Source organism: Schistocerca gregaria, chromosome X (assembly GCF_023897955.1).
Source record: "Schistocerca gregaria isolate iqSchGreg1 chromosome X, iqSchGreg1.2, whole genome shotgun sequence".
NCBI classification, from domain to species: Eukaryota; Metazoa; Arthropoda; class Insecta; order Orthoptera; family Acrididae; genus Schistocerca; species Schistocerca gregaria.
The window spans coordinates 696,464,167-696,487,231 of record NC_064931.1 but is presented as its reverse complement, the minus strand read 5'-3'; the positions used below and the strand labels follow the sequence as shown (position 1 = coordinate 696,487,231).

At 41.4% G+C, this 23,065-nt stretch overlaps 1 protein-coding gene across 6 annotated transcripts in view; it reads right to left on the bottom strand.

Annotated features, from left to right (window-relative positions):
* Positions 1 to 23,065, bottom strand: part of LOC126299248 (serine-rich adhesin for platelets-like) — a 423,889-nt gene that overhangs the window by 83,241 nt on the left and 317,583 nt on the right. For 4 of the 6 annotated variants that reach the window (XM_049991040.1, XM_049991044.1, XM_049991039.1 and 1 more), the window contains 2 exons: positions 15,251 to 18,262; positions 6,205 to 6,369 (listed from right to left, as the gene is read on the bottom strand). In XM_049991040.1, the coding sequence (XP_049846997.1) occupies positions 6,205 to 6,369; positions 15,251 to 18,262 (3,177 nt within the window). The remainder of the gene's footprint in view (positions 1 to 6,204; positions 6,370 to 15,250; positions 18,263 to 23,065) is intronic. The other 2 variants (XM_049991041.1, XM_049991043.1) reach the window with 2 other exon arrangements.

The window sequence follows — 23,065 nt, the reverse complement described above, 5'->3', positions numbered from 1 at the left end:
AGATCGCACATACAGACATATGACAAGTGACACCGAATCACCTGACCACGTTCGACGTCCGTGAGTTCTGTGGAGCATCCCATTCTGCTCTCTCACTATGTCTAATGACTACTGAGGTAGCTGACATGCAGTAGCTGGCAGCACACTGCAACTAATATGAAAAACTTACGTTTTTGGGAGTGTCTGAATACTTCTGATTATGTAGTGTACATCCTACGTCCATCCACATGTTTATTGGAGTAATGCATAAAAATTTGAAGTTCACTGTGCAATAGAGAGAGAGAGAGAGAGAGAGAGAGAGAGAGAGAGAGAGAGAGAGAGAGAGAGAGAATATTTACTCTACATCTGTTCAAATGTTTATTAGTGAAGTGAGTGAAATTTGAATTAAGTTGGTCAAGAACTTTAGATTTTTACCAAAAATATTGCATACGTCCTCTAATAAAAATTCAAACTGACATAGGCAACACATTTTTTTAAACAACAATTTGCAGGTATTCCATTAATACTGACTGCAAGAAAGAAAATGCTGTGATGTGAAAATGTGCTGTTTCTTTAAGTTTTTCACAGTAAGTTTTAACTATAATATCAGGGCATTTAAGCCATTAGACAAATGGTTTCTTCCAAATATATTATTCCTATTTCTATACAATTTTAAACAATATTGTATATACAAAAATGTGCTGTTTATTTTTCTTGCTTGCAGTTGGTTTTAACAGAAAATAGCAAAGTAGTTTTTATAGCTTATGATTAGAATACTACTACAAAATCTGAATCGTCTGAAAAGGTTTTAATGCTACCCATTTGCAGGATTAAAACTATGCACAAGAACTTTTCAAGATTTTTAGTAACAATGACTTGTTTTTATACTGTAGTGTTATTGTTGTATACGCATTTACATGTAACTATACTGGGATACATTTTTGCTAGACACCATAGTTTTCGCAAAAGTTGAGCACTTACAAACTGTAAAATTAATGTTTGCATAATTTTTACCTAACAATTTTGTAAATTTTAACAGCATAAAATAAACAATTACAACATTATAGTCATCAGGCCTACTGACCATGAAACTGCTGTGCTTGTAGGGTTTAAGTTTAGATCAAACAGTCAACATAATTAGTTTCAGTGCAACGTTCACAAAAGTCATTTTTATTTCATTACTGTCACGGGCACAGTTAAATAAATAATGTTAATGAAATAGTCGACTATGCTTGTGGTGTAAGAACCCAATCAATAGCGACCAAAAAAAAGGTTGAATACGGGAATGGTTTGTGCAGTTCAAAAATTCTTGGACACTGGTAGGAAGGAGTGCCACGAACAACATACTAGAAATCATGATTGATGAGGGATGAGTGTGGGGTTGGAGATGCATTTGAAGGTCACTTTTATGCATTTTTCTTTAATAACTCTAAAACTGTGGCCTCCAGAGGAAACATATCCCACAACAACATTCAAACACATTAAATTTCCTACAAAAAGATCGTGTTCATTTCTTCTGCAGAACTCATAGTTAGTGCATACAAAGTGAGAAAATATGAAAATTTTACATGTGGTTTTCAAAGGCCAGACATAACATTGTGGCTGCATAAAATGACATTTGTTGGGGCAATTGAATCAGGCTGTATATTAAATATGTAGCCTAGGACCCATACGTGGCAGCGCTACATGGAGCCTTCAAAATGGCATCTACGGTATAATGGAGCTGCATTCCAAGCAAACAGCTGTCACCGAGTTTGTTTTGGTGGAAAACCAGAGCATCACGGATATTCATTAGTGTTTGCAAAATGTGTACGGAGACCTAGGAGAGGACAAAAGCACGGTGAATTGTTGGGTGAGGTGCCTGTCATCATCAAAACAAGTTTGTGCAAATCTACCGATCTCTCACGCACTGCCCACCCACACACAGCTGGGACTCCTGTAACGTTGTAACATGCGGAGACTCTCATATGAGGTGATCAATGGATCACATCTAAATGCCTTATTGCTGAACTGGACGTCACTGTTGATAGTGCTGACACACTCATCCACTCAAAGTTTTGTGCCCGCTGGGCTCTTCACTTCCTAACTGACGACCATAAAAAGCAACAAAGAAGCATCTGTGCGGAATTCCTTGCATGTTACAAGTCTGATTATTATGATTTGTTTCAAACATTGTCACAGGTGATGAAACATGGGTTTATCACTACGAACTGGAAACAAAACGGAAATCCGTGGAGTGACGCTACACCACCTCTCCTCCGAAGAAAATGTTGAAAGCCACACCCTCAGCTGGTGAAGTCATGAAGACAGTCTTCTGGGACTCTGAAGGGTTATTCTGTTTGTTGTCCTCCTCCATGGTGCATCAATCAATGCTGCAGTGTATTGCGCTATCCTCCAGAAATTCAAGAGATGACTGCATCGTGTTCACAGTCACAAAAATGTCAATGATTTTTCTCCTTCACTATGACAATGCAAGGCCTCACACAAGTCTTAGCTCCTAGGAGTAGCCCACAAAACTTCACTGGACTGTTCTTCCTCATTCACCCTACAGCCACCTTATGACTGCCATCTTTTACACCCAATGAAGGGTGCACATTGCAGGAAACAATACACATATGATGGGGACGTTATTCATGCAGCAAGATGTTAGCTCTGATGTCAACTGGTAGAGTGGTACAATGAGGGCATACAGGCCCTCTCAGAAAGGTAGTGTAAGGCCATTGCCCTGAACAGAGATTACGTTGAAAAATTGTAGGCAAAGAGTAGGGGACAGCATGGTGTAAAGGAATACTGAATAAAACCAGCCTGCTTTCAGAGAAAAAATGTGTTGCATTACTTATTGAAAACTCCTTACATAGATATAGATTACAATGATCTCTAACCTATGTATCCAATAATGTGCCTGGTGAGGGTTCTGTTGGAAATTATCTTCAATTTGGGGGGAAAATGTTGCACATATAAAATCAACGTTTTAATGGAGAAAGAACAACGTAATAACCACATCAAGAAATGACACTGCCACTGGTACACAATTTTGGAGAGGTATGTCAGCGCAAAGAAATGAAACACTTGTCAGCAGTGCAAACTAAGACAGCATCAAATTATTCCCTTCATCAATAACCCACCTCGTATCCACTTACATCATCATTAGAGATCTATTGTGAACTAGTTATTAGTAACACCAGTGTCTTTTTTTTTGTGCCAATCTATACAATTAAATGAACTTAGTAGTGGGGACATCATCTTTAACTTGTCAGTTTTCACTCAAATGTTCACAGAACAAACAGCTGGCAGTGAAGTCTACTCAACATTTGGTTAGGCAGTAACTGCTTCAACCACACCACAAGTAGCATTCTCACAGGTTATGGTTTCTCTCAGTAATGAAAGAGGTGCCTGCATCTCACTATTAGCACTATTACATTGCACTCGCTATGTAATAAGAAGAATTAATATCTGTCTACGAGCCAATAATTTCTGTATAAATTTCACAAATAATAACAATGCTCTGAAATTAATTTTGTTTTCTTCAGATTTGGTTTTCAAATTTAAAACGAGACTGTTGCACATGAAGCACAGTGCACCTCCCTAATCAATAGGGTAGGAGAGGAAATTGACCAAGTACTGGCTGAGAAATCATTGCATAAATTACATTCTATAATTCAGGGAAATTATGTAAGAACACTTTTAAATTACATAAGAATGCTCTGAATTTAACTTTTAAGTGGAGAACTTAAAATTATTTTTGTAAGGTTTCAACATGTAATAAAAATGGGCTTTACTGACGTTTCGCCAGCACGAGTGGCTGACATTGTCAAAGCTTCACCCTCCATTTCCGGTGGTGAACTGGATCCGAGCTCGCGGTCGCAGACTATATGTACCTGGCGCGCCAATGTCCTAAGGCTTCTCCACTGTCATTTCTGGTGTGGTTCTCCTCTTGCTACCTGCGACAGTCGTTCGCGGCAGTACGGGAAGCCAGGATCCGTTTACCTTAAGGCTTTCTCTTTCTTTTTGGATCTGTTCGTGTGTTTTTGTATTTCTACAGCTTCTCTGAACAAGTGCGTGTGATAGTGCTGCTCTACAGCCAGAACTTCCGTGTCGGCGAATTTTATTATGTGGTCGGTCTCACTCAGTGTGTGCTCTGCCACGGCCAATTTCTCCACCTGTCCCAACGTGCAATATCGCCTTTTTTTTTTTTTTTTTTTATCCTGGTGTTGATTGATCATCCAGTCATTCTGACAAACTTTTCTGCATGTGCATGGTATACGGTATATTCTCGACATTACAAGTGGGTCCCTTTTCTCCTTTGCCAAACTAAGACACTCTTTGATCTTCCTTGTTGGTTTGAAAATCATCTTTACGCCGTGTTTGCACAATATTCGGCAGATTCTGTCCATCACTCTGGGAATGTATGACAGAAAGGCCGTACTCGACATTTCTTTTTCTGATTCCTTACTTCGCCGAGCGTTTGGCTCTGTTACACTTCTAATATAACTTGTGGTACCCATTGCTTCTCAGAACACTTTCCAGATGTTGCATTTCGCGTCTGAGGTGCTGCGGCTCACATATTCGTCCTGCTCGCATTACGAGCGTTTATTAATCATGCCTCTTTTCTGGCTTGGGTGGTGGTTTGATAGTTTGTGCCGGTCCGTGTGTGTCAGTTTTCGAAGATGCTGTGTCCCAAGTGTGCTGGTCACAAGGGATGGCGAAAACCTGGGACACAGCGTGTATCGAAAACCGACACACACGGACCGATACCTGCACAAACTAGCAAACCACCACCCAAGCCCGAAGAAAGGCATGATTAATTCGCTCGTAACGCGAGCAAGACGAATATGTGAGCCACAGCACCTCAGATGCGAAATGCAACACCTGGAAAGTTGTTCTGAGGAGCAGAAAAGTTTATGTCGGAATGACTGGACGATCAATCAACACCAAGATCAAAAAACATAAGCGATATTGCACGTTGGGACAGGTGGAGAAATTGGTCATGGCAGAGCACACACTGCATGAGACCGACCACGTAATAAAATTTGCCGACATGAAAGTTCTGGCTGTAGAGCAGCACTATCACACGCACTTGTTCAGAGAATCTGTAGAAATAAAAAAACAAACGAACAGTTAAAAAAAAAAAAAAAAAGAGGAGGAAAGTCTTAAGGTAAACGGATCCTGGCTTCCCGTACTGCAGCGAATGCCCGTCGCAGGTAGCAAGAGGAGAACCGCACCAGAAATGACCGTGGAGAAGCCCTCGGACGTTGGCGAACCAGGTACATATAATCTGAGGCTGTGAGCTTGGCTCCAGTTCACCACCAGCAATGGAGGGTGAAGTTCTGACAATGCCAGCCACTCGTGCTGGCGAAACGTTAGTAAAATCATTAGATTAACGTTGGCTGAAGAACCCGAGACAGAAGCCAATAGGCAGTTTGTCAACAAGTGGCCACGAAAGTCTTAAAATTTTTTGTAAAAATGGGTTTTATGAGAGAAAAGAGATTTAAATACACGTTCAACCTGTCTCAAAAGACTTTCAAAGCTTACTTGGAAAGCACCTAGCCTGAAATGAGTGACTGTGGTACTGGAAGGTATAAAGCAGACAGATGCCACATATAGTGACCTAAAGGATATTGAGAAATAACTTTTTATTATACCCCAACCTTCATGCAATGAAACTTTCTGTAACTAGTTGTCTGCCTGTGGAGTCATTTCATTTGAAGTTAGTACACCTACACCTACAGGATTGCTTGCAATAACCACTTCGTTGATTACCACACGCTGTGACATAGTCGCAGATTAAACCAGTGATCCAGGAAGTGTAGAACAAATCTATTTTATTTCCGTCAATGATCTTCGTTTTATAACATGTCCTAAAAAATCCTAATATAATTATGTCATAGTGGCTTTTTCATACTGTATTACGATATGTTATAAAACAGATCTCAAGATGGGCAGTGCAAACTAAAAGTAGTAGTTTAAGGACCAAAGTTTTATCATTCATCATTGATGGAAATAAAAGACGTTTATTCTTTCCTCACTATTGGGTGTGTGTGTGTGTGTGTGTGTGTGTGTGTGTGTGTGTGTGTGTGTGTGTGTGTGTGTGTGTGAGAGAGAGAGAGAGAGAGAGAGAGAGAGAGAGAGAGAGAGATGGGGGAGGGGCAGCAGGGGGAGGTGGAGGGCAGGGCAAGGGGTGGTGGGGCAGAGCACTACAGCTAAACATATTACAACTTTACTTACAAACTGCAAGCCTTGTGCATGTTGCCCAGGAATAGTAGGAACAAGTATCCCAGTTGCTAAAATTCTCTGCTGCTCCTCAAATAATTGTTGCAACACGTGGTCATTTGGAATAAGTGTCTTCTTTGTTATATAAGACTGGATCTGCATCTGTATTGCTTTCAAATGCTGAACAAAGAAAACAAAAACAACTAATGATGGTTCATTAATATAATTAAATTTCTAAGCAATTCATGTTTGTTTATAGACAGGACAATAGTTTTGTCTAACACAACTGAAATTAATGTGTTTTGATTCCCCCTCTTTTCTTTGTGTTTGACAGCACTCAATAAAACGTAATATATGCACTGAAATGAAAGAAAAGTCCTTCAGGTGCTTTAAAGTGGGGTAGTTTACCTCAATAGCTGCACAAAAGGAAATTCCAATCCAGGCTGAGAATAGTGTTTTACTACAATTTTCTTATACCTGAGCAGAACATGTGCCGACACGCATAGCGAGTCAATAAAATTTGGACTGTCTAATAATTTAATTAATCAGTGACTCTGTCCTTTCTTGAAGTGTGTTTAAAACAATAAACTGAGTCTTCTTAGCTAAGCATGTTGAAAATTGCTTAGGTGTGTAATTCACATTGAACACACTGACAGTGTATTTTATTCAAACAATTCCAAAACATACATTTACCATGGAAGACACTAAGCACATGTAATGATTAGAATGCCAATATTTCCAAGTTACAAAACAGCACAGTCGGCCGCAGTTACATAAATGTAATTGTTGTTATCTAAAGGCCACTGCTGATGTTTCATCCTATTTGACAACAAATGTCTGTACAGTTTGCTTCTCTGTTCCCATTCCTCTCCCACTCTGTTCTCCAACTGAACTTTTCTTCTATATAGGTGACTTTGGTGGGCAAGAGGTGTTAAAAATTACTTTTCCCTCCTTCTCTGCCTCTTGATCCAGTGTTTGGAGCAACTTTCCTTTCTTCACATCCACCACATCTTACATTACGTTTCCTATATATCTCTTCTTCGTAACACAGGAGGTTTAAAAGTTTGTAAGTACAGAAGCTTGGTCATGCATGCAGGTCACATTCAACAAAAATATAAGTGGATCATCATGCCATAAACTCAATTTACAGAGTATATATTCCACACTTTGACGCTACTTCACACTTCCATCCATCAACTCATGAGTTGCAAATGACAGCTCATTGTTGCATGAATGGAGGGGGGGAGGGGGCTGTAACAGCCAGCCAGCCAGCCTTGCAAAAGAGGCAGTGCAACATCACACCCCTCCTAAATGGTCACAACTCCACTAATAGATACAACACATAATGTGACACTCAAAATCCAAAACAATATTTCGAGGGTAAAGTTTCTATACTTCATGATGGTTTTTAATGCTTTCCCCTACCCACTTTTCAAAAATGTAACTTTTACAGGTCCCATGCAGGCTCTCTTACATACCTCACAATACTAACATCAATATGAGATAGAACATACAATAGACTGAATGAATCTTTCACTTACTACTGGTGAGAACACTGTAATAAAACTTCTTAATAGAACAATACTGTGCACCAGATCAAAATCAGGACTGAAACAAACCCAGACAGTTTTATTGCTCATGAAAGGCAAAGCTATGAATTTAGGTGCCAGTGCGCTGTACGGTTTCTGCCTGTCATGAAGTTTAGTGGTGGAAAATGCCGTAACCATGGCCTAGAGTTATTTCTATGGAGAAATCTTTTATTCCAGAGTAGAGGCTGCACTGAAGTGAATTTTTCTGCTAGATTAAGACAGCAGCCTATGCTGAAAAACCTCTGTGGATTTTGAAAAAAATAAGAATGTCAAGCAGCATAGTGCAGGTATCAAGTGGTTGGTGTGCCATGCTTTTAAACATGTCTGTTAATGATAAAACAGCCCACGAAAACCAGCACCAAGTACCAGAATAGCACTCAGATAAAATTATTTAATAAAGTTCTTCTCAGTACATGCTGTCTTTAATGTTCAAGGTTTACTCAAGAGAAAAAACGGTTACAACAAAAATTCTATACAGATGTGCTTTACACTACGGTGACAGAAATATCCACAGGGAAAATGTAAATAGTTATATCAAAATGAAGCTGGTAGGCAATTAATTTCAAAGAAAAGAAATTGTAATGAGGAAGAGGGGAAAAAAACACACTCTCAACAGCTTTCATATAGCCTCTAAAATATCCATACAAAAAACTTAGAAGTGTTGCAGCTGTTGGATTGCCGCTGCCGCTGCTGCTGCTGCTGCTGCTGCTGCTGCTACTACTACTGTTTTAGTCCTGGGGTTTTATATACTTTTTATCAGTATCATCATTATGTGTGTATTTCTACTGACAGTGCAACATTTAAGAAATGCAACATAAGTCTAAAGAAAAAGTAAAACGTCACAATCACAGCTGTATGGATAACTTAGCATGTAGGCAAGGAGGCCACTTCTTTTGTAATCAAACCATGAGACATACTGCGTTAAAATATGTCATACCACACGATTCAGGCCTTGTTCTTGAGGACAATACCCCACCCATTACAGAGGTGAAATACCAAAACTGTGGATGTACAGAATTGCACCATGTTGATTTTACTGGGTGCAGCATGTTGACCATTTCTTACAGTCGCACATCCGCTTTAACAACTCAGAAGTCAGGTTGTTAGGGGCATGATATTTGTGTGTGTGTGTGTGTGTGTGTGTGTGTGGGGGGGGGGGGGGGGGGGGGGGGAGGGGGGGGGGGACGGACAGTAACCTACTTACTTACTTCCACCAATTCACAGTTTTACTTGATAAATGTCAGTTGATGCTATGAATGGTACGAGGGTAATCCCAAAAGTATGGTCTCCTATTTTTTCATAAGTACACAGACCTGTTTATTTCTAAAATGGTTTCCATCAGTTTACTGCTTGAACATTTAGCTGTTTTCAACATAATCACCATTTCTGATGATGCATTTTTGTAGATGCTGTGGCAGTTTTTGTATGCCCATGTCATACTAGCTAACCGTCATGCTGTTCAGAAAGTTATGAACCTCTTCTTTCACTTCATCATTGGAGCTGAATCACTTTCCGGCCAAATGTTCCTTTAACTTAGGGAACAGGTGATAGTCACTGGGCACCAAGTCAGGACTATAGGGTGTAGTGGGTGATTATGTTCTACTGAAACTGTTGCAGGAGAGCAATGGTTTGCCGAGCTACGTGTGGGAGAGCGTTGTCATGGAGAATGTGTATGCCTTTGCTCAACATTCCTTTTCTCCGGTTCTGAAATGCCTGTTTGAGTTTTTTCAGAGTTTCACAATACCTGTCACTGTTAATTGTGGTTGCAGCGATTCAGCTCCGACAATGAGGTGTAAGAAGAGGTTCATAACTTTCTCAACAGCATGGTGGCGAGCTGGTATGACATGGACATACAAAAACTGCCACAGCATCTACAAAAAGGGCATCGACAGAAATAGCAATTATGTCCAAAAATAGCTAAATGTTCAAGCTGGAAATTGATGTAAACCATTGTAGAAATAAACAGGTCTTATAAAAAAAACTAGGAGACATTACTTTTTGGGATTACCCTCATATTAGGAACATACTGGGTGCAAATGTTATAGGACACTGTGGGAAGTTTAAGGTACTTCGCTGGTACTGTTATTATACACCCCTCCCACAGGTTATGTTAAAAAGAAATCTGTATCAAAGTATATTGTTCATGGGACAAATCATTACTTACAAGAGGTAGTCAAAATTTTAATCATCACCTCAAAAATAAAAAATTACGTAATTAATCCTCTGTTTGTAGGCACGTCTGCAATCCTGGAACACTGTATGGTGGTGGCTTGTGGAGTATCTATGTAGATGAAGATAAGCAGAAATCTCTATTTCACAGTAACATAACATACTGTTACGGATGACAAAAGAAAATGGTGCAGTCCACTAATAAAGCAAAGTGTCATGAGGGTGGTAATTCATTAATGGCAACAACTGCAACATTTCTGTTGCTGCCAAAAACTAACTCATGATAATCCACATTATCAATGGGTTGTATATATACAAAGATTCCAAGACTTACCAAGCGGGAAAGCGCCGGTAGACAGGCACAATAAAATAACACACAAACACAAAATTTCGAGCTTTCGCAACCGGCGGCTGCTTCGTCAGGAAAGAGGGAAGGAAAAGGAAAGATGAAAGGATGTGGGTTTTAAGGGAGAGGGTAAGGAGTCATTCCAATCCCGGGAGCGGAAAGACTTACCTTAGGGGGAAAAAAGGATAGGTATATACTAGCGCACGCACACACACACACACACACACACACACACACACACACACACAGACAAAAACAGACATATTTAAAGGCAAAAAGCCTTTAAATATGTCTACTTGTGTCTGTGTGTGTGTGTGTGTGTGTGTGTGTGTGCACCTATCCTTTTTTCCCCCCTAAGATAAGTCTTTCCGCTCCTGGGATTGGAATGACTCCTTACCCTCTCCCTTAAAACCCACATCCTTTCATCTTTCCTTTTCCTTCCCTCTTTCCTGGCGAAGCAGCCGCCGGTTGCGAAAGCTCGAAATTTTGTGTGTGTGTGTGTGATTTTATTGTGCCTGTCTACCGGCGCTTTCCCGCTTGGTAAGTCTTGGAATCTTTGTTTTTAATATATTTTTCCCATGTGGAAGTTTCTTTCTATTATATATATCTGCCCCCTCTAGCAGAGTGCTACAGTACTGCGGTGCAGTGATTTCAGTACGTACTCTGGCTGCAGAAAGCCACAAAGAAACAACAAATCAATTACATGACTCTTTTAGGTGCTAATACTTTATGACTACCTCGATATATTGTTCACTGAATGTTGGTTAAAAAGCATGAACAATAACAATAATTTGCAACAGTATACACATATGATGAGTATACTACAAAATGTATACCAAACTGCCATGGTGAATGCCTGTAAAATAACTACACTGTGTAGAATAACCTGTAACATAACCACCACCTAGCAAGAGTTTCATGAATTATCATGGTTACTTGTGCGAAACATGTCCCATTACCATTAGTTGCTAATAATTTCCTTGCTCAATGACTGTTTACAGAATAAAGTGTGTAATTAGCAAATTTCTTTGTGTGTTTTGTGCCTGAGTTCTTGTGAATTTAATTTTCTTCCAAATAACTATAGCATTTCAGCGACTCTGAAACCAAAATAACATGAATTCAGTGTGCAACCGTTTAGGTAAAAATTTTGAACTTGGGTTCAGAGTGAAGGAACTTGGTGCACCCAAACCTGATCCAAACATTAATCAAGAACCAAAACAATGAAAAAACACACACACACACAAACACACACACACACACACACACACAGAGAGAGAGAGAGAGAGTGAGAGAGAGGGGGGGGGGGGGGGGGGGGGATCTCCGCAATTCGCCACAAGTCTTTCAATCTGTGCCAACTGGTAGCAGATACATCACAGAAAGACAAGCGCGAAACACTACTTGAATGGCATGGTTTGCTATGAAAATGTTTGCATTTAAAGTTGTAAGTTCCTTGATGACATGAGATGTAACGACCAAAATGTTAAAATGACATTAATGCAATCTTATACATGGTTGTACTGACTCAACACTGCCACTCAGCTTCCACACGTGGAACTTAAAAGGGAAATATCATTGTTACACTATGAAATCTGTACCACACGTCACACAGGGGTTTTCAGAACGCAAATGAAGATTCAAATACATATATAAGTGCGTATAATTATCTGTAGAAAGAGTTTAGAGCAGTCCAGGAATTTATTAATCTCTGTATGTGCTCTCATTAAGTTTACAGCTGAATGACAGTTATTCAGTATCAGTGCAAACAAAATGAACACACACTTGCCAAGGGAAGTATGACAGAGACAACTTTCAATAATCATTACTGATACTTTCCAAAACAAAAACACACACACACACACACACACACACACACACACAAAGCTTCTGTGTGTTAAAATCTAATGTTGACCCTTGTCATGTGTGCCAATCAATTTCGCTTGACCAACAATCGACTCCAGCAACATCGTTGGTAGGTAACTTAGGGACACATGATTGAGGTTTTCTTAAGCAGCGTGCAACAGAGAGAGTTGCTGAATGAGGTGCGAGGTGGTGCGGGAGGCTGTGATGCTGGCAATGGCTTTGTGGCAGTACGGAGTAAGCACAACTTACAGCCACTATGCAAACAAGGTGCACGAAATGAGATGCCTTGTTTATGTGAGATGGACTATGTAGATGGCCTTGTGAGGTACAGGGCTTTCTGTATCACCTTTGGATGACAATTAATATGGGGAGGTGGAACAATGAACTGGGGTTGCGGCTCATAAATATTATACAGTGCCTTTGCTGCAGCCATTAAATTTTTTATTTTGTTTCCTGGATATTCCAAGGTTCTAACTGACAGTTTTAATCTCACCTTATAGCCTGGTGAAGTGGTTGAGGGTACAATTCTTTTCTAAGTTTTGAAAGCTGTTTTGGCAGTGAGAACATATTTAGCCACCAAGTCTAAATGTGTAAAAATGGATATACGATTGTTCTAATTCCCTATGTTATTGTTCATCGGGCACATTGCAGCCGATGATAAGTGCACTTCAGTTAAGTGTTATTTCACTTCCCTGTTTGTTGTAGAATCCTGATTACACTCTGTGGTTTGGTTCCCATACTTGCATGAGCTTGTTTGTAATTGCAAGTGCCCTGGGGCAGGTTTGACAACTCTTGACTACGCGATGGAACGGTGCACTGTCTGATTGCACTTCTGTAATGGTAGTACCCAAATCCCGCAGGATTCTTTGTATTTCTTTTATGTTATTGGAGCTACTTGTCAATGATTAGAAGTTTTGATCACTGCCAGTATATAATTATTAGATTGCTATTTGTGTCTGTAGTGAACTGTAATTAAGGTATTACTTAAATGATGGTCTATGGATGTATTCTGATGATGAAAATTTTGGGTCAATGGATTGAATTTCTGGCAGTAACTTCATACCACAGACAGAGGTTCCATGAAAGTTGTTTAATGTTACATGTCTTATGTGGTTTGCTGTACAAGTAGTAAAATGAAACTGTCCTTTTTCTACTAAGGAAAGAGGAAAAGGTCACCACAGGAAAATAGTTTTCTCTGATTGTTTTATTGCCTTTTACACTAGTGTTAATATTACTGAGGTTTGGTCCAGTGAGTCAAAAATTGTATTTCGTAAATCGATTTTCCAAGTCCGCTTTTGGTGGGTCATGTGATCACTACAATATCAATTCTGGCAATGCAGTTCTAGTTGTTGGATTTCAACTTCAAAAACCTATTTTTTCTTCCCTGCAAACAAGCAACTGTTTCTGAAACATACTTGGATTGTCAGGATACATTTTACCGCTAACAATTTTCAGCTAATGCAGATGAAGGAACTTTCTGTGCAGTGAAGGAGAAGTAGAAATACTAGACTAAGCATGAAATTGTCTACCTCCAATATTCAACTGAAGAGAATCAGCCATTGTGCCGACTAAATCAGAAACTAGAAGAGCTGAGCCAAAATATTTGACCAGTTTTGTAAAATCATTTCATCCCTTAACATGTAAAAAATAAAGCAAAAAACATTAAGTTGCGTCACATGGAAACATAGTGATTATAACAATTTTTGAAATGTAGCTAGCAGATAAAAGTACATTCTCCTTTGTTCTGAGATGCTAGTTCCCATGGGCGAGTCATAGATTGCATTATGCGATATGTATAAGAGGCCATTCAACCACTCATAACTAACACAGCATTCAAGAGCATCGAGCACACTGATATGCCATTTTGCAAATGTGTTCTTATATGCAATACCAATAACTGAAAATTGTTTACATTTTTAAACCTATATAGAGAAAATAAAGCTACTTCAAACTATCTCTGATAAAATATTTCATCTGGACACATTTCACTATGAAATAGCATTTATTACATGATTTTGTGTTTCTGCATTTTGAGGCTGAATTAACATCTATATTCACATTTATTGCAAAACGTGAATTTTTAAGGTCCCTAATATTGTTTAATCACATATGGCACATATTCCAGTACAAGTCTAACTTTTCTTCTCAATCCTTTACCTCTGCTCTCATTACACTATTTAATACTGGGCTGATGGCTGTGCATGTGTTTGGTTGTTTGAACATGAGCATAAGAGAAGATTTACAGAAATCATGCCAAAAGAAAACTGAAATTAATATGAGAAAAATTTCAGTTTCGTAGGTGTTACTGAGATTATCTCCTGCATGTAATACTACTTTTACAGTTTTCAGTTGGAATGCATTTGAGATCAAATCTTCATAATTTTTATACAACTATGTACAATAGCTACCCTTAAATAAGTATTAAGGCTCGGTTCTCTTCCAGTATTCAGTGCTGATGTGTCAGTCTCAACCTTTGAGAAGGAATATGTAAGTGTTAACAGGGACACATTCATGAAGTAAACACAAGAAAAATTCAGCCATAAAGTAACACCACCACCAAATTCAGCAGTTTTCTAACTAAAGTTCTCTCCTTGGAGGCTAACTAAGGGATAACAATAGGATGTGGTAATAAGGGAATGTAGGAGCTGATAAAGAGGAAACTGGTCCATACTAAACCATAAAGCAAAATGTTATGAGCTAATACTCAGTAAGAGGAAAAATAGATTAATGTTATTTAGAATTTTAGTGAGAGATTAATGACTCTAAAGCACCTTAGGAACACACATTGTCATTAACTACAATTTCAGAAACAATTTCTAAGACACTATCACAGTAAAATGTGAAAAATGTTATATCAAGAGGCTGTTAGAGAAACATTCACAAGTGAAACAAAAATAATGTGGTGATATAAAAACTAAAGACATTTAGAGTTCATACAAATACATTTAGTGAAATAAATTGTGTGTGGATGACATGCAGTTTTTCTTAATTTGATAACATTAGAAAGTAAATGAAACTAAACACTGTGGCACAACATGAAGTGTTGTGTAAATATTTTCTTATTTCTGCTTCATGTAAATAATAATCTTGAATTTACCTTCTGATTCTGAGGAGTGAGTTGAATGGTGTGCACTTTCTGAATGATGCTTCCAGGCAAAAGACCGTGACTCCCAGTAGCTCCTGCTCCTTGTATCTGAAGACCATGTGATGATCCCGGATGAACCGCAATGGAGTTAGAGGGAATTGGCACTAGATGAGGCACACTAGGATTCATATTATTCAGAGATAACTGATTGTTCAGTGTTTGCTGTGGGTTTCCAATAGAACATGCTGTAGGATTTGCATTTTGTGTTGCTGGTGCCTGTTGATGTTCATCTTGTATAGTCACAAATTTAACAGGGCTCTGTCCACCAGTAGAGTTAGTTGTCTGCTGGGAGTTATTAACCTGAACCACTGCACGCTGATTATCGCCTTGCTTCCTTTGAGCAATTTCAGATGTGCTTGTTATTCCATTACTTATAACAGTAACTGAGCTAGAAGAAACCTGTAAAATTTCAGGCTGATTGCTTATCATCAGACTATTCGTTGATAAACTCGTCTGTACAATGGACGGAACTTGATGTGATGATGAATTTCTCATTTCCTGACTTGAAGTAAAATGACTGTTACCTTTATTTACATTTGTTGCAGGAATTATGTTTGTCTGTTGTAATATATTTTTATTTGCATTAGACATAACACTGGCAGGAGACAAATTTCTATGAATTATGTTGGAGGAAGGTGAAATATTGCTTTGCTGACAAAGCGCAGCTGAATGGTGTGACGGTTCTGGCTGCACCCCTGAGCCTGGGGACGCCAATGTTGATACTACTGCTGCTCTGATGTTCGACGTAACACTGAACTGTGGTGAAGAAACAACATATGAAGGTGAGGATGAAGATGAAACAGGTTCTGCAGAGAGTTTTTGAAAATTCTGACCCGGCACAAGAGGGTGACTAACACACGGTTTCACTGCAGATCGTTCTTGAACCACACACCTGCTGGAATCCACTGACAGGAGAACACGATTCCCAGTTTCCACATGTTGAGCAGTGTTCCTCACACAGTTTGTTGATGACAGTGTATTATTGCTTGAAATTCCTGCTGATGACACACACGTGACATTTTTTGGTGGTGTTCGTTCATACCTCTTCTTCTTCTTCTTGGCAGCACTCATAGTAGGCGACACACTAGGAATACTATTATACTGCACCGATTTTGTAAATTTATTCAAAACAAAGTTATTGTTCGTATGAGATGTACTTTCCAGCAGTGTATTCTGAAATCCTTGTAATGAACTGGAACTGCTTGAATTGGAATTTTGCACTCCTATTGAGACAGTCTGCGTTTCAATAGATTCCTGTGATGGGCCCTTTTTTATAGGCTGACTACTAGTCTGCTCTGTTTGAGAAGCTGTCTGTTGACTGATTAAACCAATCACAGATGGAGGACTTCCAAGGGAAAGTGAAGAATTTGAATCACTCGAACACCTTCGTAAGCCAGTGTTTAACTGCTGTAGGAGAACAGATGGTTGAGGAATAAATTTTGCACTGCTTATAACTGCTGCAGCGGCAGATGTCGATTTTGGCTGACTAGCATTTGTGAAATTTTCCACAGGATTTCCACCAATCAAAATTGTTCCCGTACCAGCATTGAATGACAAGCTAGATGTAGAGCTCCCAATAACTTTGCTGATTGCATTTTGTGTTAACTGTAAATGTGACATATTAATTAAACCTGTCTGTTGGCCTTGTGTTTGTTGAAGGCACTGTAGCAGTTGTGGTCCTGTAATTACAGACGGCAAGCCACTCTGGTGGTGTGCTATTACCAAAGGTTCAGTCCCAGTATATGTCAACGGTCCTCCATAGCTGGAATTTGTTGTAGCTGCATTTGAAGTGATTGGTGGAATAGTTGCCATCAATGGTGTTGCAGATGAGACTAAACCTTGTAAACTGTGAAATGCATGGAGACCTAAAATAGTTGGTGCATTATCTACTGAAGGATAAGTTTTTGGAGCACTGCATGTGTTTTGAGTGCCAGCTGCCGAAGAAACTGGCAAGAAGGTAGACTGTCTATCTGAAACTTTTGTAGTAGACTGTTGGCTATTTTGAAGTTGTACCTGTGGGCCTATTAATGTATTTCCTGATGAAGTTGACACTACATCTACATTTTCTGTTTGTGTCGTGGCAGCATTCCCTGTTGCAACACGTTCTACACTAGTGCTCGTACTGTGGCTGACAGAACTAAAGATTCCGGGAGGATTTGCACTTACAGCTTTATCACATGTAGCAGATAGTGTCTGTCTGGATGTTTCTCCATCTGTACATTTTGAGGACTCTAGTGGCAGACAATTTCTTGATGCTGGTACGACAGAATGTGATATGAAACCTGAAGGTGGAATGGCTGGGTTCCCACCAATTAAAATGCTGACACTTTCATTTTGTGAATTTCTGCTAGATACATTACTTGGAGCCACTGCCGTACACAAAACCTGTGTCGATTTTCCAATTGGCTGTGCACTAGGTGCCGAACTTGCTTCTCGAGTCACAGTAGTTAAAGTATTTGTTGATGTAGCAACTGCTGGAATTACAGTACTGACAGCATCTGCAACAATTACATTCATATTGCTTGGAAGAGAATTAACTAATTTATCACTAATAGCAGACTGATCTGTTACCGAGACTCCTACAAAAATATCCTCAAGTTCATTTCCACTAGATTTGTTTTGTATTGCATCACACGTCACTGAATTTGAAGCACTGGTTATTGCTGCTACTTCTATATTGCCTCCAACTTCAGAGGTGATGTCCCTACTTTGCTGGTTTCTTAGAGACAGGTCAGAATACAAACCACTCACACAACTATCATTCTGTTTTGCTGGTAATTGATACTTTTCAGACTGTGATGTTTGTGTGTTCTGAGAGGTACTCGAACTGTAGCTTGCAGTCACGAAGTGAACAGGATTTACTTGAGATGTAGGCAAGCTTGAGGATGAAACAGAGCTAGGTTGTGCCATGACAGTATTTGTTCCTGTGGATACAAGATGTGGTGAGCCCGATGGAGAGTTCTGCTGTGGAAAAATACAATGGTATATATTAATGTATGATCCATCATTAAGTAGTTCAAACTCTACTTTGGCTTGCCTTAATATCTAAGCTACATGACATACAGGTGGAGTAATAAAACAGTACACTGGATAACCAACGTGATGTAGTGATATTCCTGTATTTTCCAAGTTCAAGAATATGGGGATACTTACTGTGTTACTGTGATGTCCATTATGAGCCAATGATGATTCATTTATTAATTTTCTAGGTACCTCAACAAAATGGATAAATCACCATAAGAGAAATGAATGCTACAAAACTTCTGTAGTTGTGTAATCTCGAATGCAACAGCGTTATGTCTTGCCGACAAAGAAGTCATTAGCAATGGAATACAATCTCATATAGGACAAGGATGGAGAAGAGAATCAGGTGCACCCTTTTGAAAATGAGGGTCATAGAATTCACCTTATTTGGCACAAGGAAACTACAGAAAAACTAAATCTGGGTTTCTGTATGGGGATTTGAAGCCGACTACTCTTGAATGCAAGTCCAGTGTGTGTGTTAACCACTGCCTTTGCTCAATGAAACATTCAGGATGGATTATAATTGTTTACATGAAGACAGATCACTATTTACCATGCATAATTAAAAAGTAATTTAGTATCACAGTTCAATACAGAGCTTGCAGATAACCTCCGATATCGAGTAGAACATGCTGAAAATATAGTGATCAGCATTAATTGCAATATTTCTATGTACACAGACAGCTTTCCAATAACTTAAGTGGCAAAACTTAAATTACAAACTGTGCATGTAAACATTTACTAACCAATTATTTGAGAACTCATGATAAATACAGCACCATGTTGGTTAAAGTATACTCCTAGCTCACTCATTTGTTACATAGTTTAATTCTTAATTTCTTTGCGTGTTTTTGGTACTTTCATTGTTTAATTCATAAATTTTCGGCGTATTATAGTATTTAAGAGTTGTAGCATCGCGTTTTAGTACCTGAATAGTGTAAAATCACGTAGTCTCCTTCCGCAGCCGAGCAGTGCGCATGTAGCAGCATTACTGCATTTACTAGGCAATCTTGTATTTTAATAACCGTTTAAATTTTGTTTCTATTTGTTTGCACTCTCTGTAGATTAGTTCAGACATTCTTTGCACAACAGTTTTTAGCATGGATAGGGACTGCAACTGCTGTGTTCGGATGCAGGCTGAGTTGGCATCCCTTCACTCCCAGCTTCAGGCAGTATTGGCTTCGGTCACACAGTTTGAAGCTGTCGCCAATGGGCATCACTGTGGGGGTCCGGATGGGGGTTTATCGGGGACAGTCAGCTCATCCCACGCATCCCCCGATTGGACTACGACTGTGGCAGCCTGGGATACTGCCCACAGTGAGGCTGATCCCTCACCTGTGGTAGAGTGGGAGGTCGTCTCAAGGTGTGGCAGGGGGCGAAAGACATTCCGGAGGGCTGAACAGAAGGCCTCTCCAGTTTGTCTGACGAACCGATTTCAGGCTCTGTCTCAGGCTGATACTGATCTTCGGCCTGACATGGCTGCTTGTCCTGTTCCAGAGGTTGCCCCTCAGTCTGCAAGATCCGGGCGGTCACAGAGGGTGGACTTACTGGTAGTTGGGAGCTCCAACGTCAGGGCCCCTTAGGGATACGGCAGCAAGAGAGGGGAAGAAAACCAATGTGCACTCCGTGTGCATACCGGGGAGAGTCTTTCCAGATGTGGAAAGGGTCCTTCCGGATGCCATGAAGGGTATAGGGTGCACCCATCTACAAGTGGTCACTCATGTTGGCACCAATGATGTGTGTCGCTATGGATCGGAGGAAATCCTCTCTGGCTTCCGGCGGCTATCTAATTTGGTGAAGACTGCAAGTCTTGCTAGCGGAATGAAAGCAGAGCTCACCATCTGCAGCATCGTCGACAGGACTGACTGTGGACCTTTGGTATAGAGCCGAGTGGAGGGTCTGAATCAGAGGCTGAGACGGTTCTGCGACCGTGTGGGCTGCAGATTCCTCGACTTGCGCCACATGGTGGTGGGGTTTCGGGTTCCGCTGGATAGGTCAGGAGTCCACTACATGCACCAAGCAGCTACACGGGTAGCGGGGGTTGTGTGGCGTGGGCTGGGTGGTTTTGTTAGGTTAGATGGCCTCGCGCAAGTACAGAAAGGGCAACCGCCTCAAAGGGTGCGGGGCAAAGTCAAGACATGCGGGGACGATGCAGCAATTGGTATTGTAATTGTAAACTGTCGAGGCTGGATTGGTAAAGTACCGGAACTTCAAGCGCTGATAGAAAGCACCGAAGCTGAAATCGTTATAGGTACAGAAAGCTGGCTGAAGCCAGAGATAAATACTGCCGAAATTTTTACAAAAGTACAGACGGTATTTAGAAAGGATAGATTGCGTGCAGCTGGTGGTGGATTGTTCGTCGCTGTTAGTAGTAGTTTATCCTGTAGTGAAGTAGAAGTGGATTGTTCCTATGAATTATTATGGGTGGAGGTTACACTCAACAACTGACTCCGCAGCATTAGTGGCAGAACAACTCAGAGAAAATTTGGAATACATTTCAATAAATTTTCTCAGAATGTTATAGTCTTAGGTGGAGATTTCAATTTACCAGATATAGACGGGGGACACTCAGATGTTTAGGACGGGTGATAGGGACAGAGCATCGAGTGACATTATACTGAGTGCACTATCCGAAAATTACCTCGAGCAATTAAACTGAGAACCGACTCATGGAGATAACATTTTGGACCTACTGATAACAAACAGACCCGAACTCTTCGACTCCGTATGTGCAGAACAGGGAATCAGTGATCATAAGGCCGTTGCAGCATCTCTGAATATGGAAGTTAATAGGAATATAAAAAAGAGACGAAGGTTTATCTGTTTAGCAAGAGTAATAGAAGGCAGATTTCAGACTACCTATCAGATCAAAACGAAAATTTCTGTTCCGACACTGACAATGTTGAGTGTTCATGGAAAAAGTTTAAGGCAATTGTAAAATGCGTTTTAGACAGGTACGTGCCGAGTAAAACTGTGAGGGACGGGAAAAACCCACCGTGGTTCAACAACTAAGTTAGGAAACTACTGCGGAAGCCAAAACCTCTCAGACAAACAGAACCTAAACGATGTCAAAGTTAGCGTAAGGAGGGCTATGCGTGAAGCGTTCAGTGAATTCGAAAGTAAAATTCTATGTACCGACTTGACAGAAAATCCTAGGAAGTTCTGGTCTTACGTTAAATCAGTAAGTGACACACGCGAGACAGATTCCGGGATGATGATGGCTTTGAAACAGAGGATGACACGCGGTAAAGCTGAAATACTAAACACGTTTTGCAAACCTGTTTCTCAGAGGAAGACCGCACTGCAGTTCCTTCTCTGAATCCTCGCACAAATGAAAAAATGGCTGACATCGAAATAAGTGTCCAAGGAATAGAAAAGCAACTGAAATCACTCAACAGAGGAAAGTCCACTGGACCTGACGGATACCAATTCGATTCTACACAGAGTACGCGAAAGAACTTGGCCCCCCTTCTAACAGCCGTGTACCGCAAACAGTGACCGTGTGAGACTCAACTCGCTTTATCTGTTCATGAGACCCAGAAAACATTAGATACAGGCTCCCAGGCAGATGCTACTTTTCTTGACTTCCGGAAAGCGTTCGATACAGTTCCACACTGTCGCTGATAAACAAAGTAAGAGCCTACGGAATATCAGACCAGCTGTGTGGCTGGACTGAAGAGTTTTTAGCAAACAGAACACAGCATGTTGTTATCAATGGAGATACGTCTACAGACATTAAAGTAACCTCTGGCGTGCCACAGCGGAGTGTTATGAGACCATTGGCGGGGGGGAGGGGGGAAGGCGGGGGGGAGGGGGAAGGCAGGGGGAGGGGGGAGAGAGGTGGGGGCAGAGAGAGAGGGGGGGCAGAGAGAGAGAGGGGGGGGCAGAGAGAGAGAGGGGGGGGCAGAGAGAGAGGGGGGGGCAGAGAGAGGGAGGGGGGGCAGAGAGAGAGAGTGGGGGGGCAGAGAGAGAGTGGGGGGCAGAGAGAGAGAGGGGGGGCAGAGAGAGAGAGGGGGGGGCAGAGAGAGAGAGAGAGGGGGGGGCAGAGAGAGAGAGGGGGGGCAGAGAGAGAGAGGGGGGGCAGAGAGAGAGAGAGGGGGGCAGAGAGAGAGGGGGGCAGAGAGAGAGAGGGGGGGCAGAGAGAGAGAGGGGGGGCAGAGAGAGAGAGGGGGGGCAGAGAGAGAGGGGGGCAGAGAGAGAGGGGGGCAGAGAGAGAGGGGGGGCAGAGAGAGAGGGGGGGGCAGAGAGAGAGAGAGAGGGGGGCAGAGAGAGAGAGAGGGGGGGCAGAGAGAGAGAGGGGGGCAGAGAGAGAGAGGGGGGCAGAGAGAGAGAGGGGGGCAGAGAGAGGGAGAGGGGGCAGAGAGAGGAGAGGGGGGCAGAGAGAGGGAGAGGGGGGCAGAGAGAGGGAGAGGGGGGCAGAGGGAGGGAGAGGGGGGCAGAGGGAGGGAGAGGGGGGCAGAGGGAGGGAGAGGGGGGCAGAGGGAGAGGGGGGGCAGAGGGAGAGGGGGGCAGAGAGAGAGGGGGGCAGAGAGAGAGAGGGGGGGGACAGAGAGAGAGGGGGGGCAGAGAGAGAGGGGGGGCAGAGAGAGAGGGGGGGACAGAGCGAGAGGGGGGACAGAGCGAGAGGGGGGACAGAGCGAGAGGGGGGGACAGAGCGAGAGGGGGGACAGAGCGAGAGGGGGGACAGAGAGAGAGGGGGGGACAGAGAGAGAGGGGGGACAGAGAGAGAGGGGGGACAGAGAG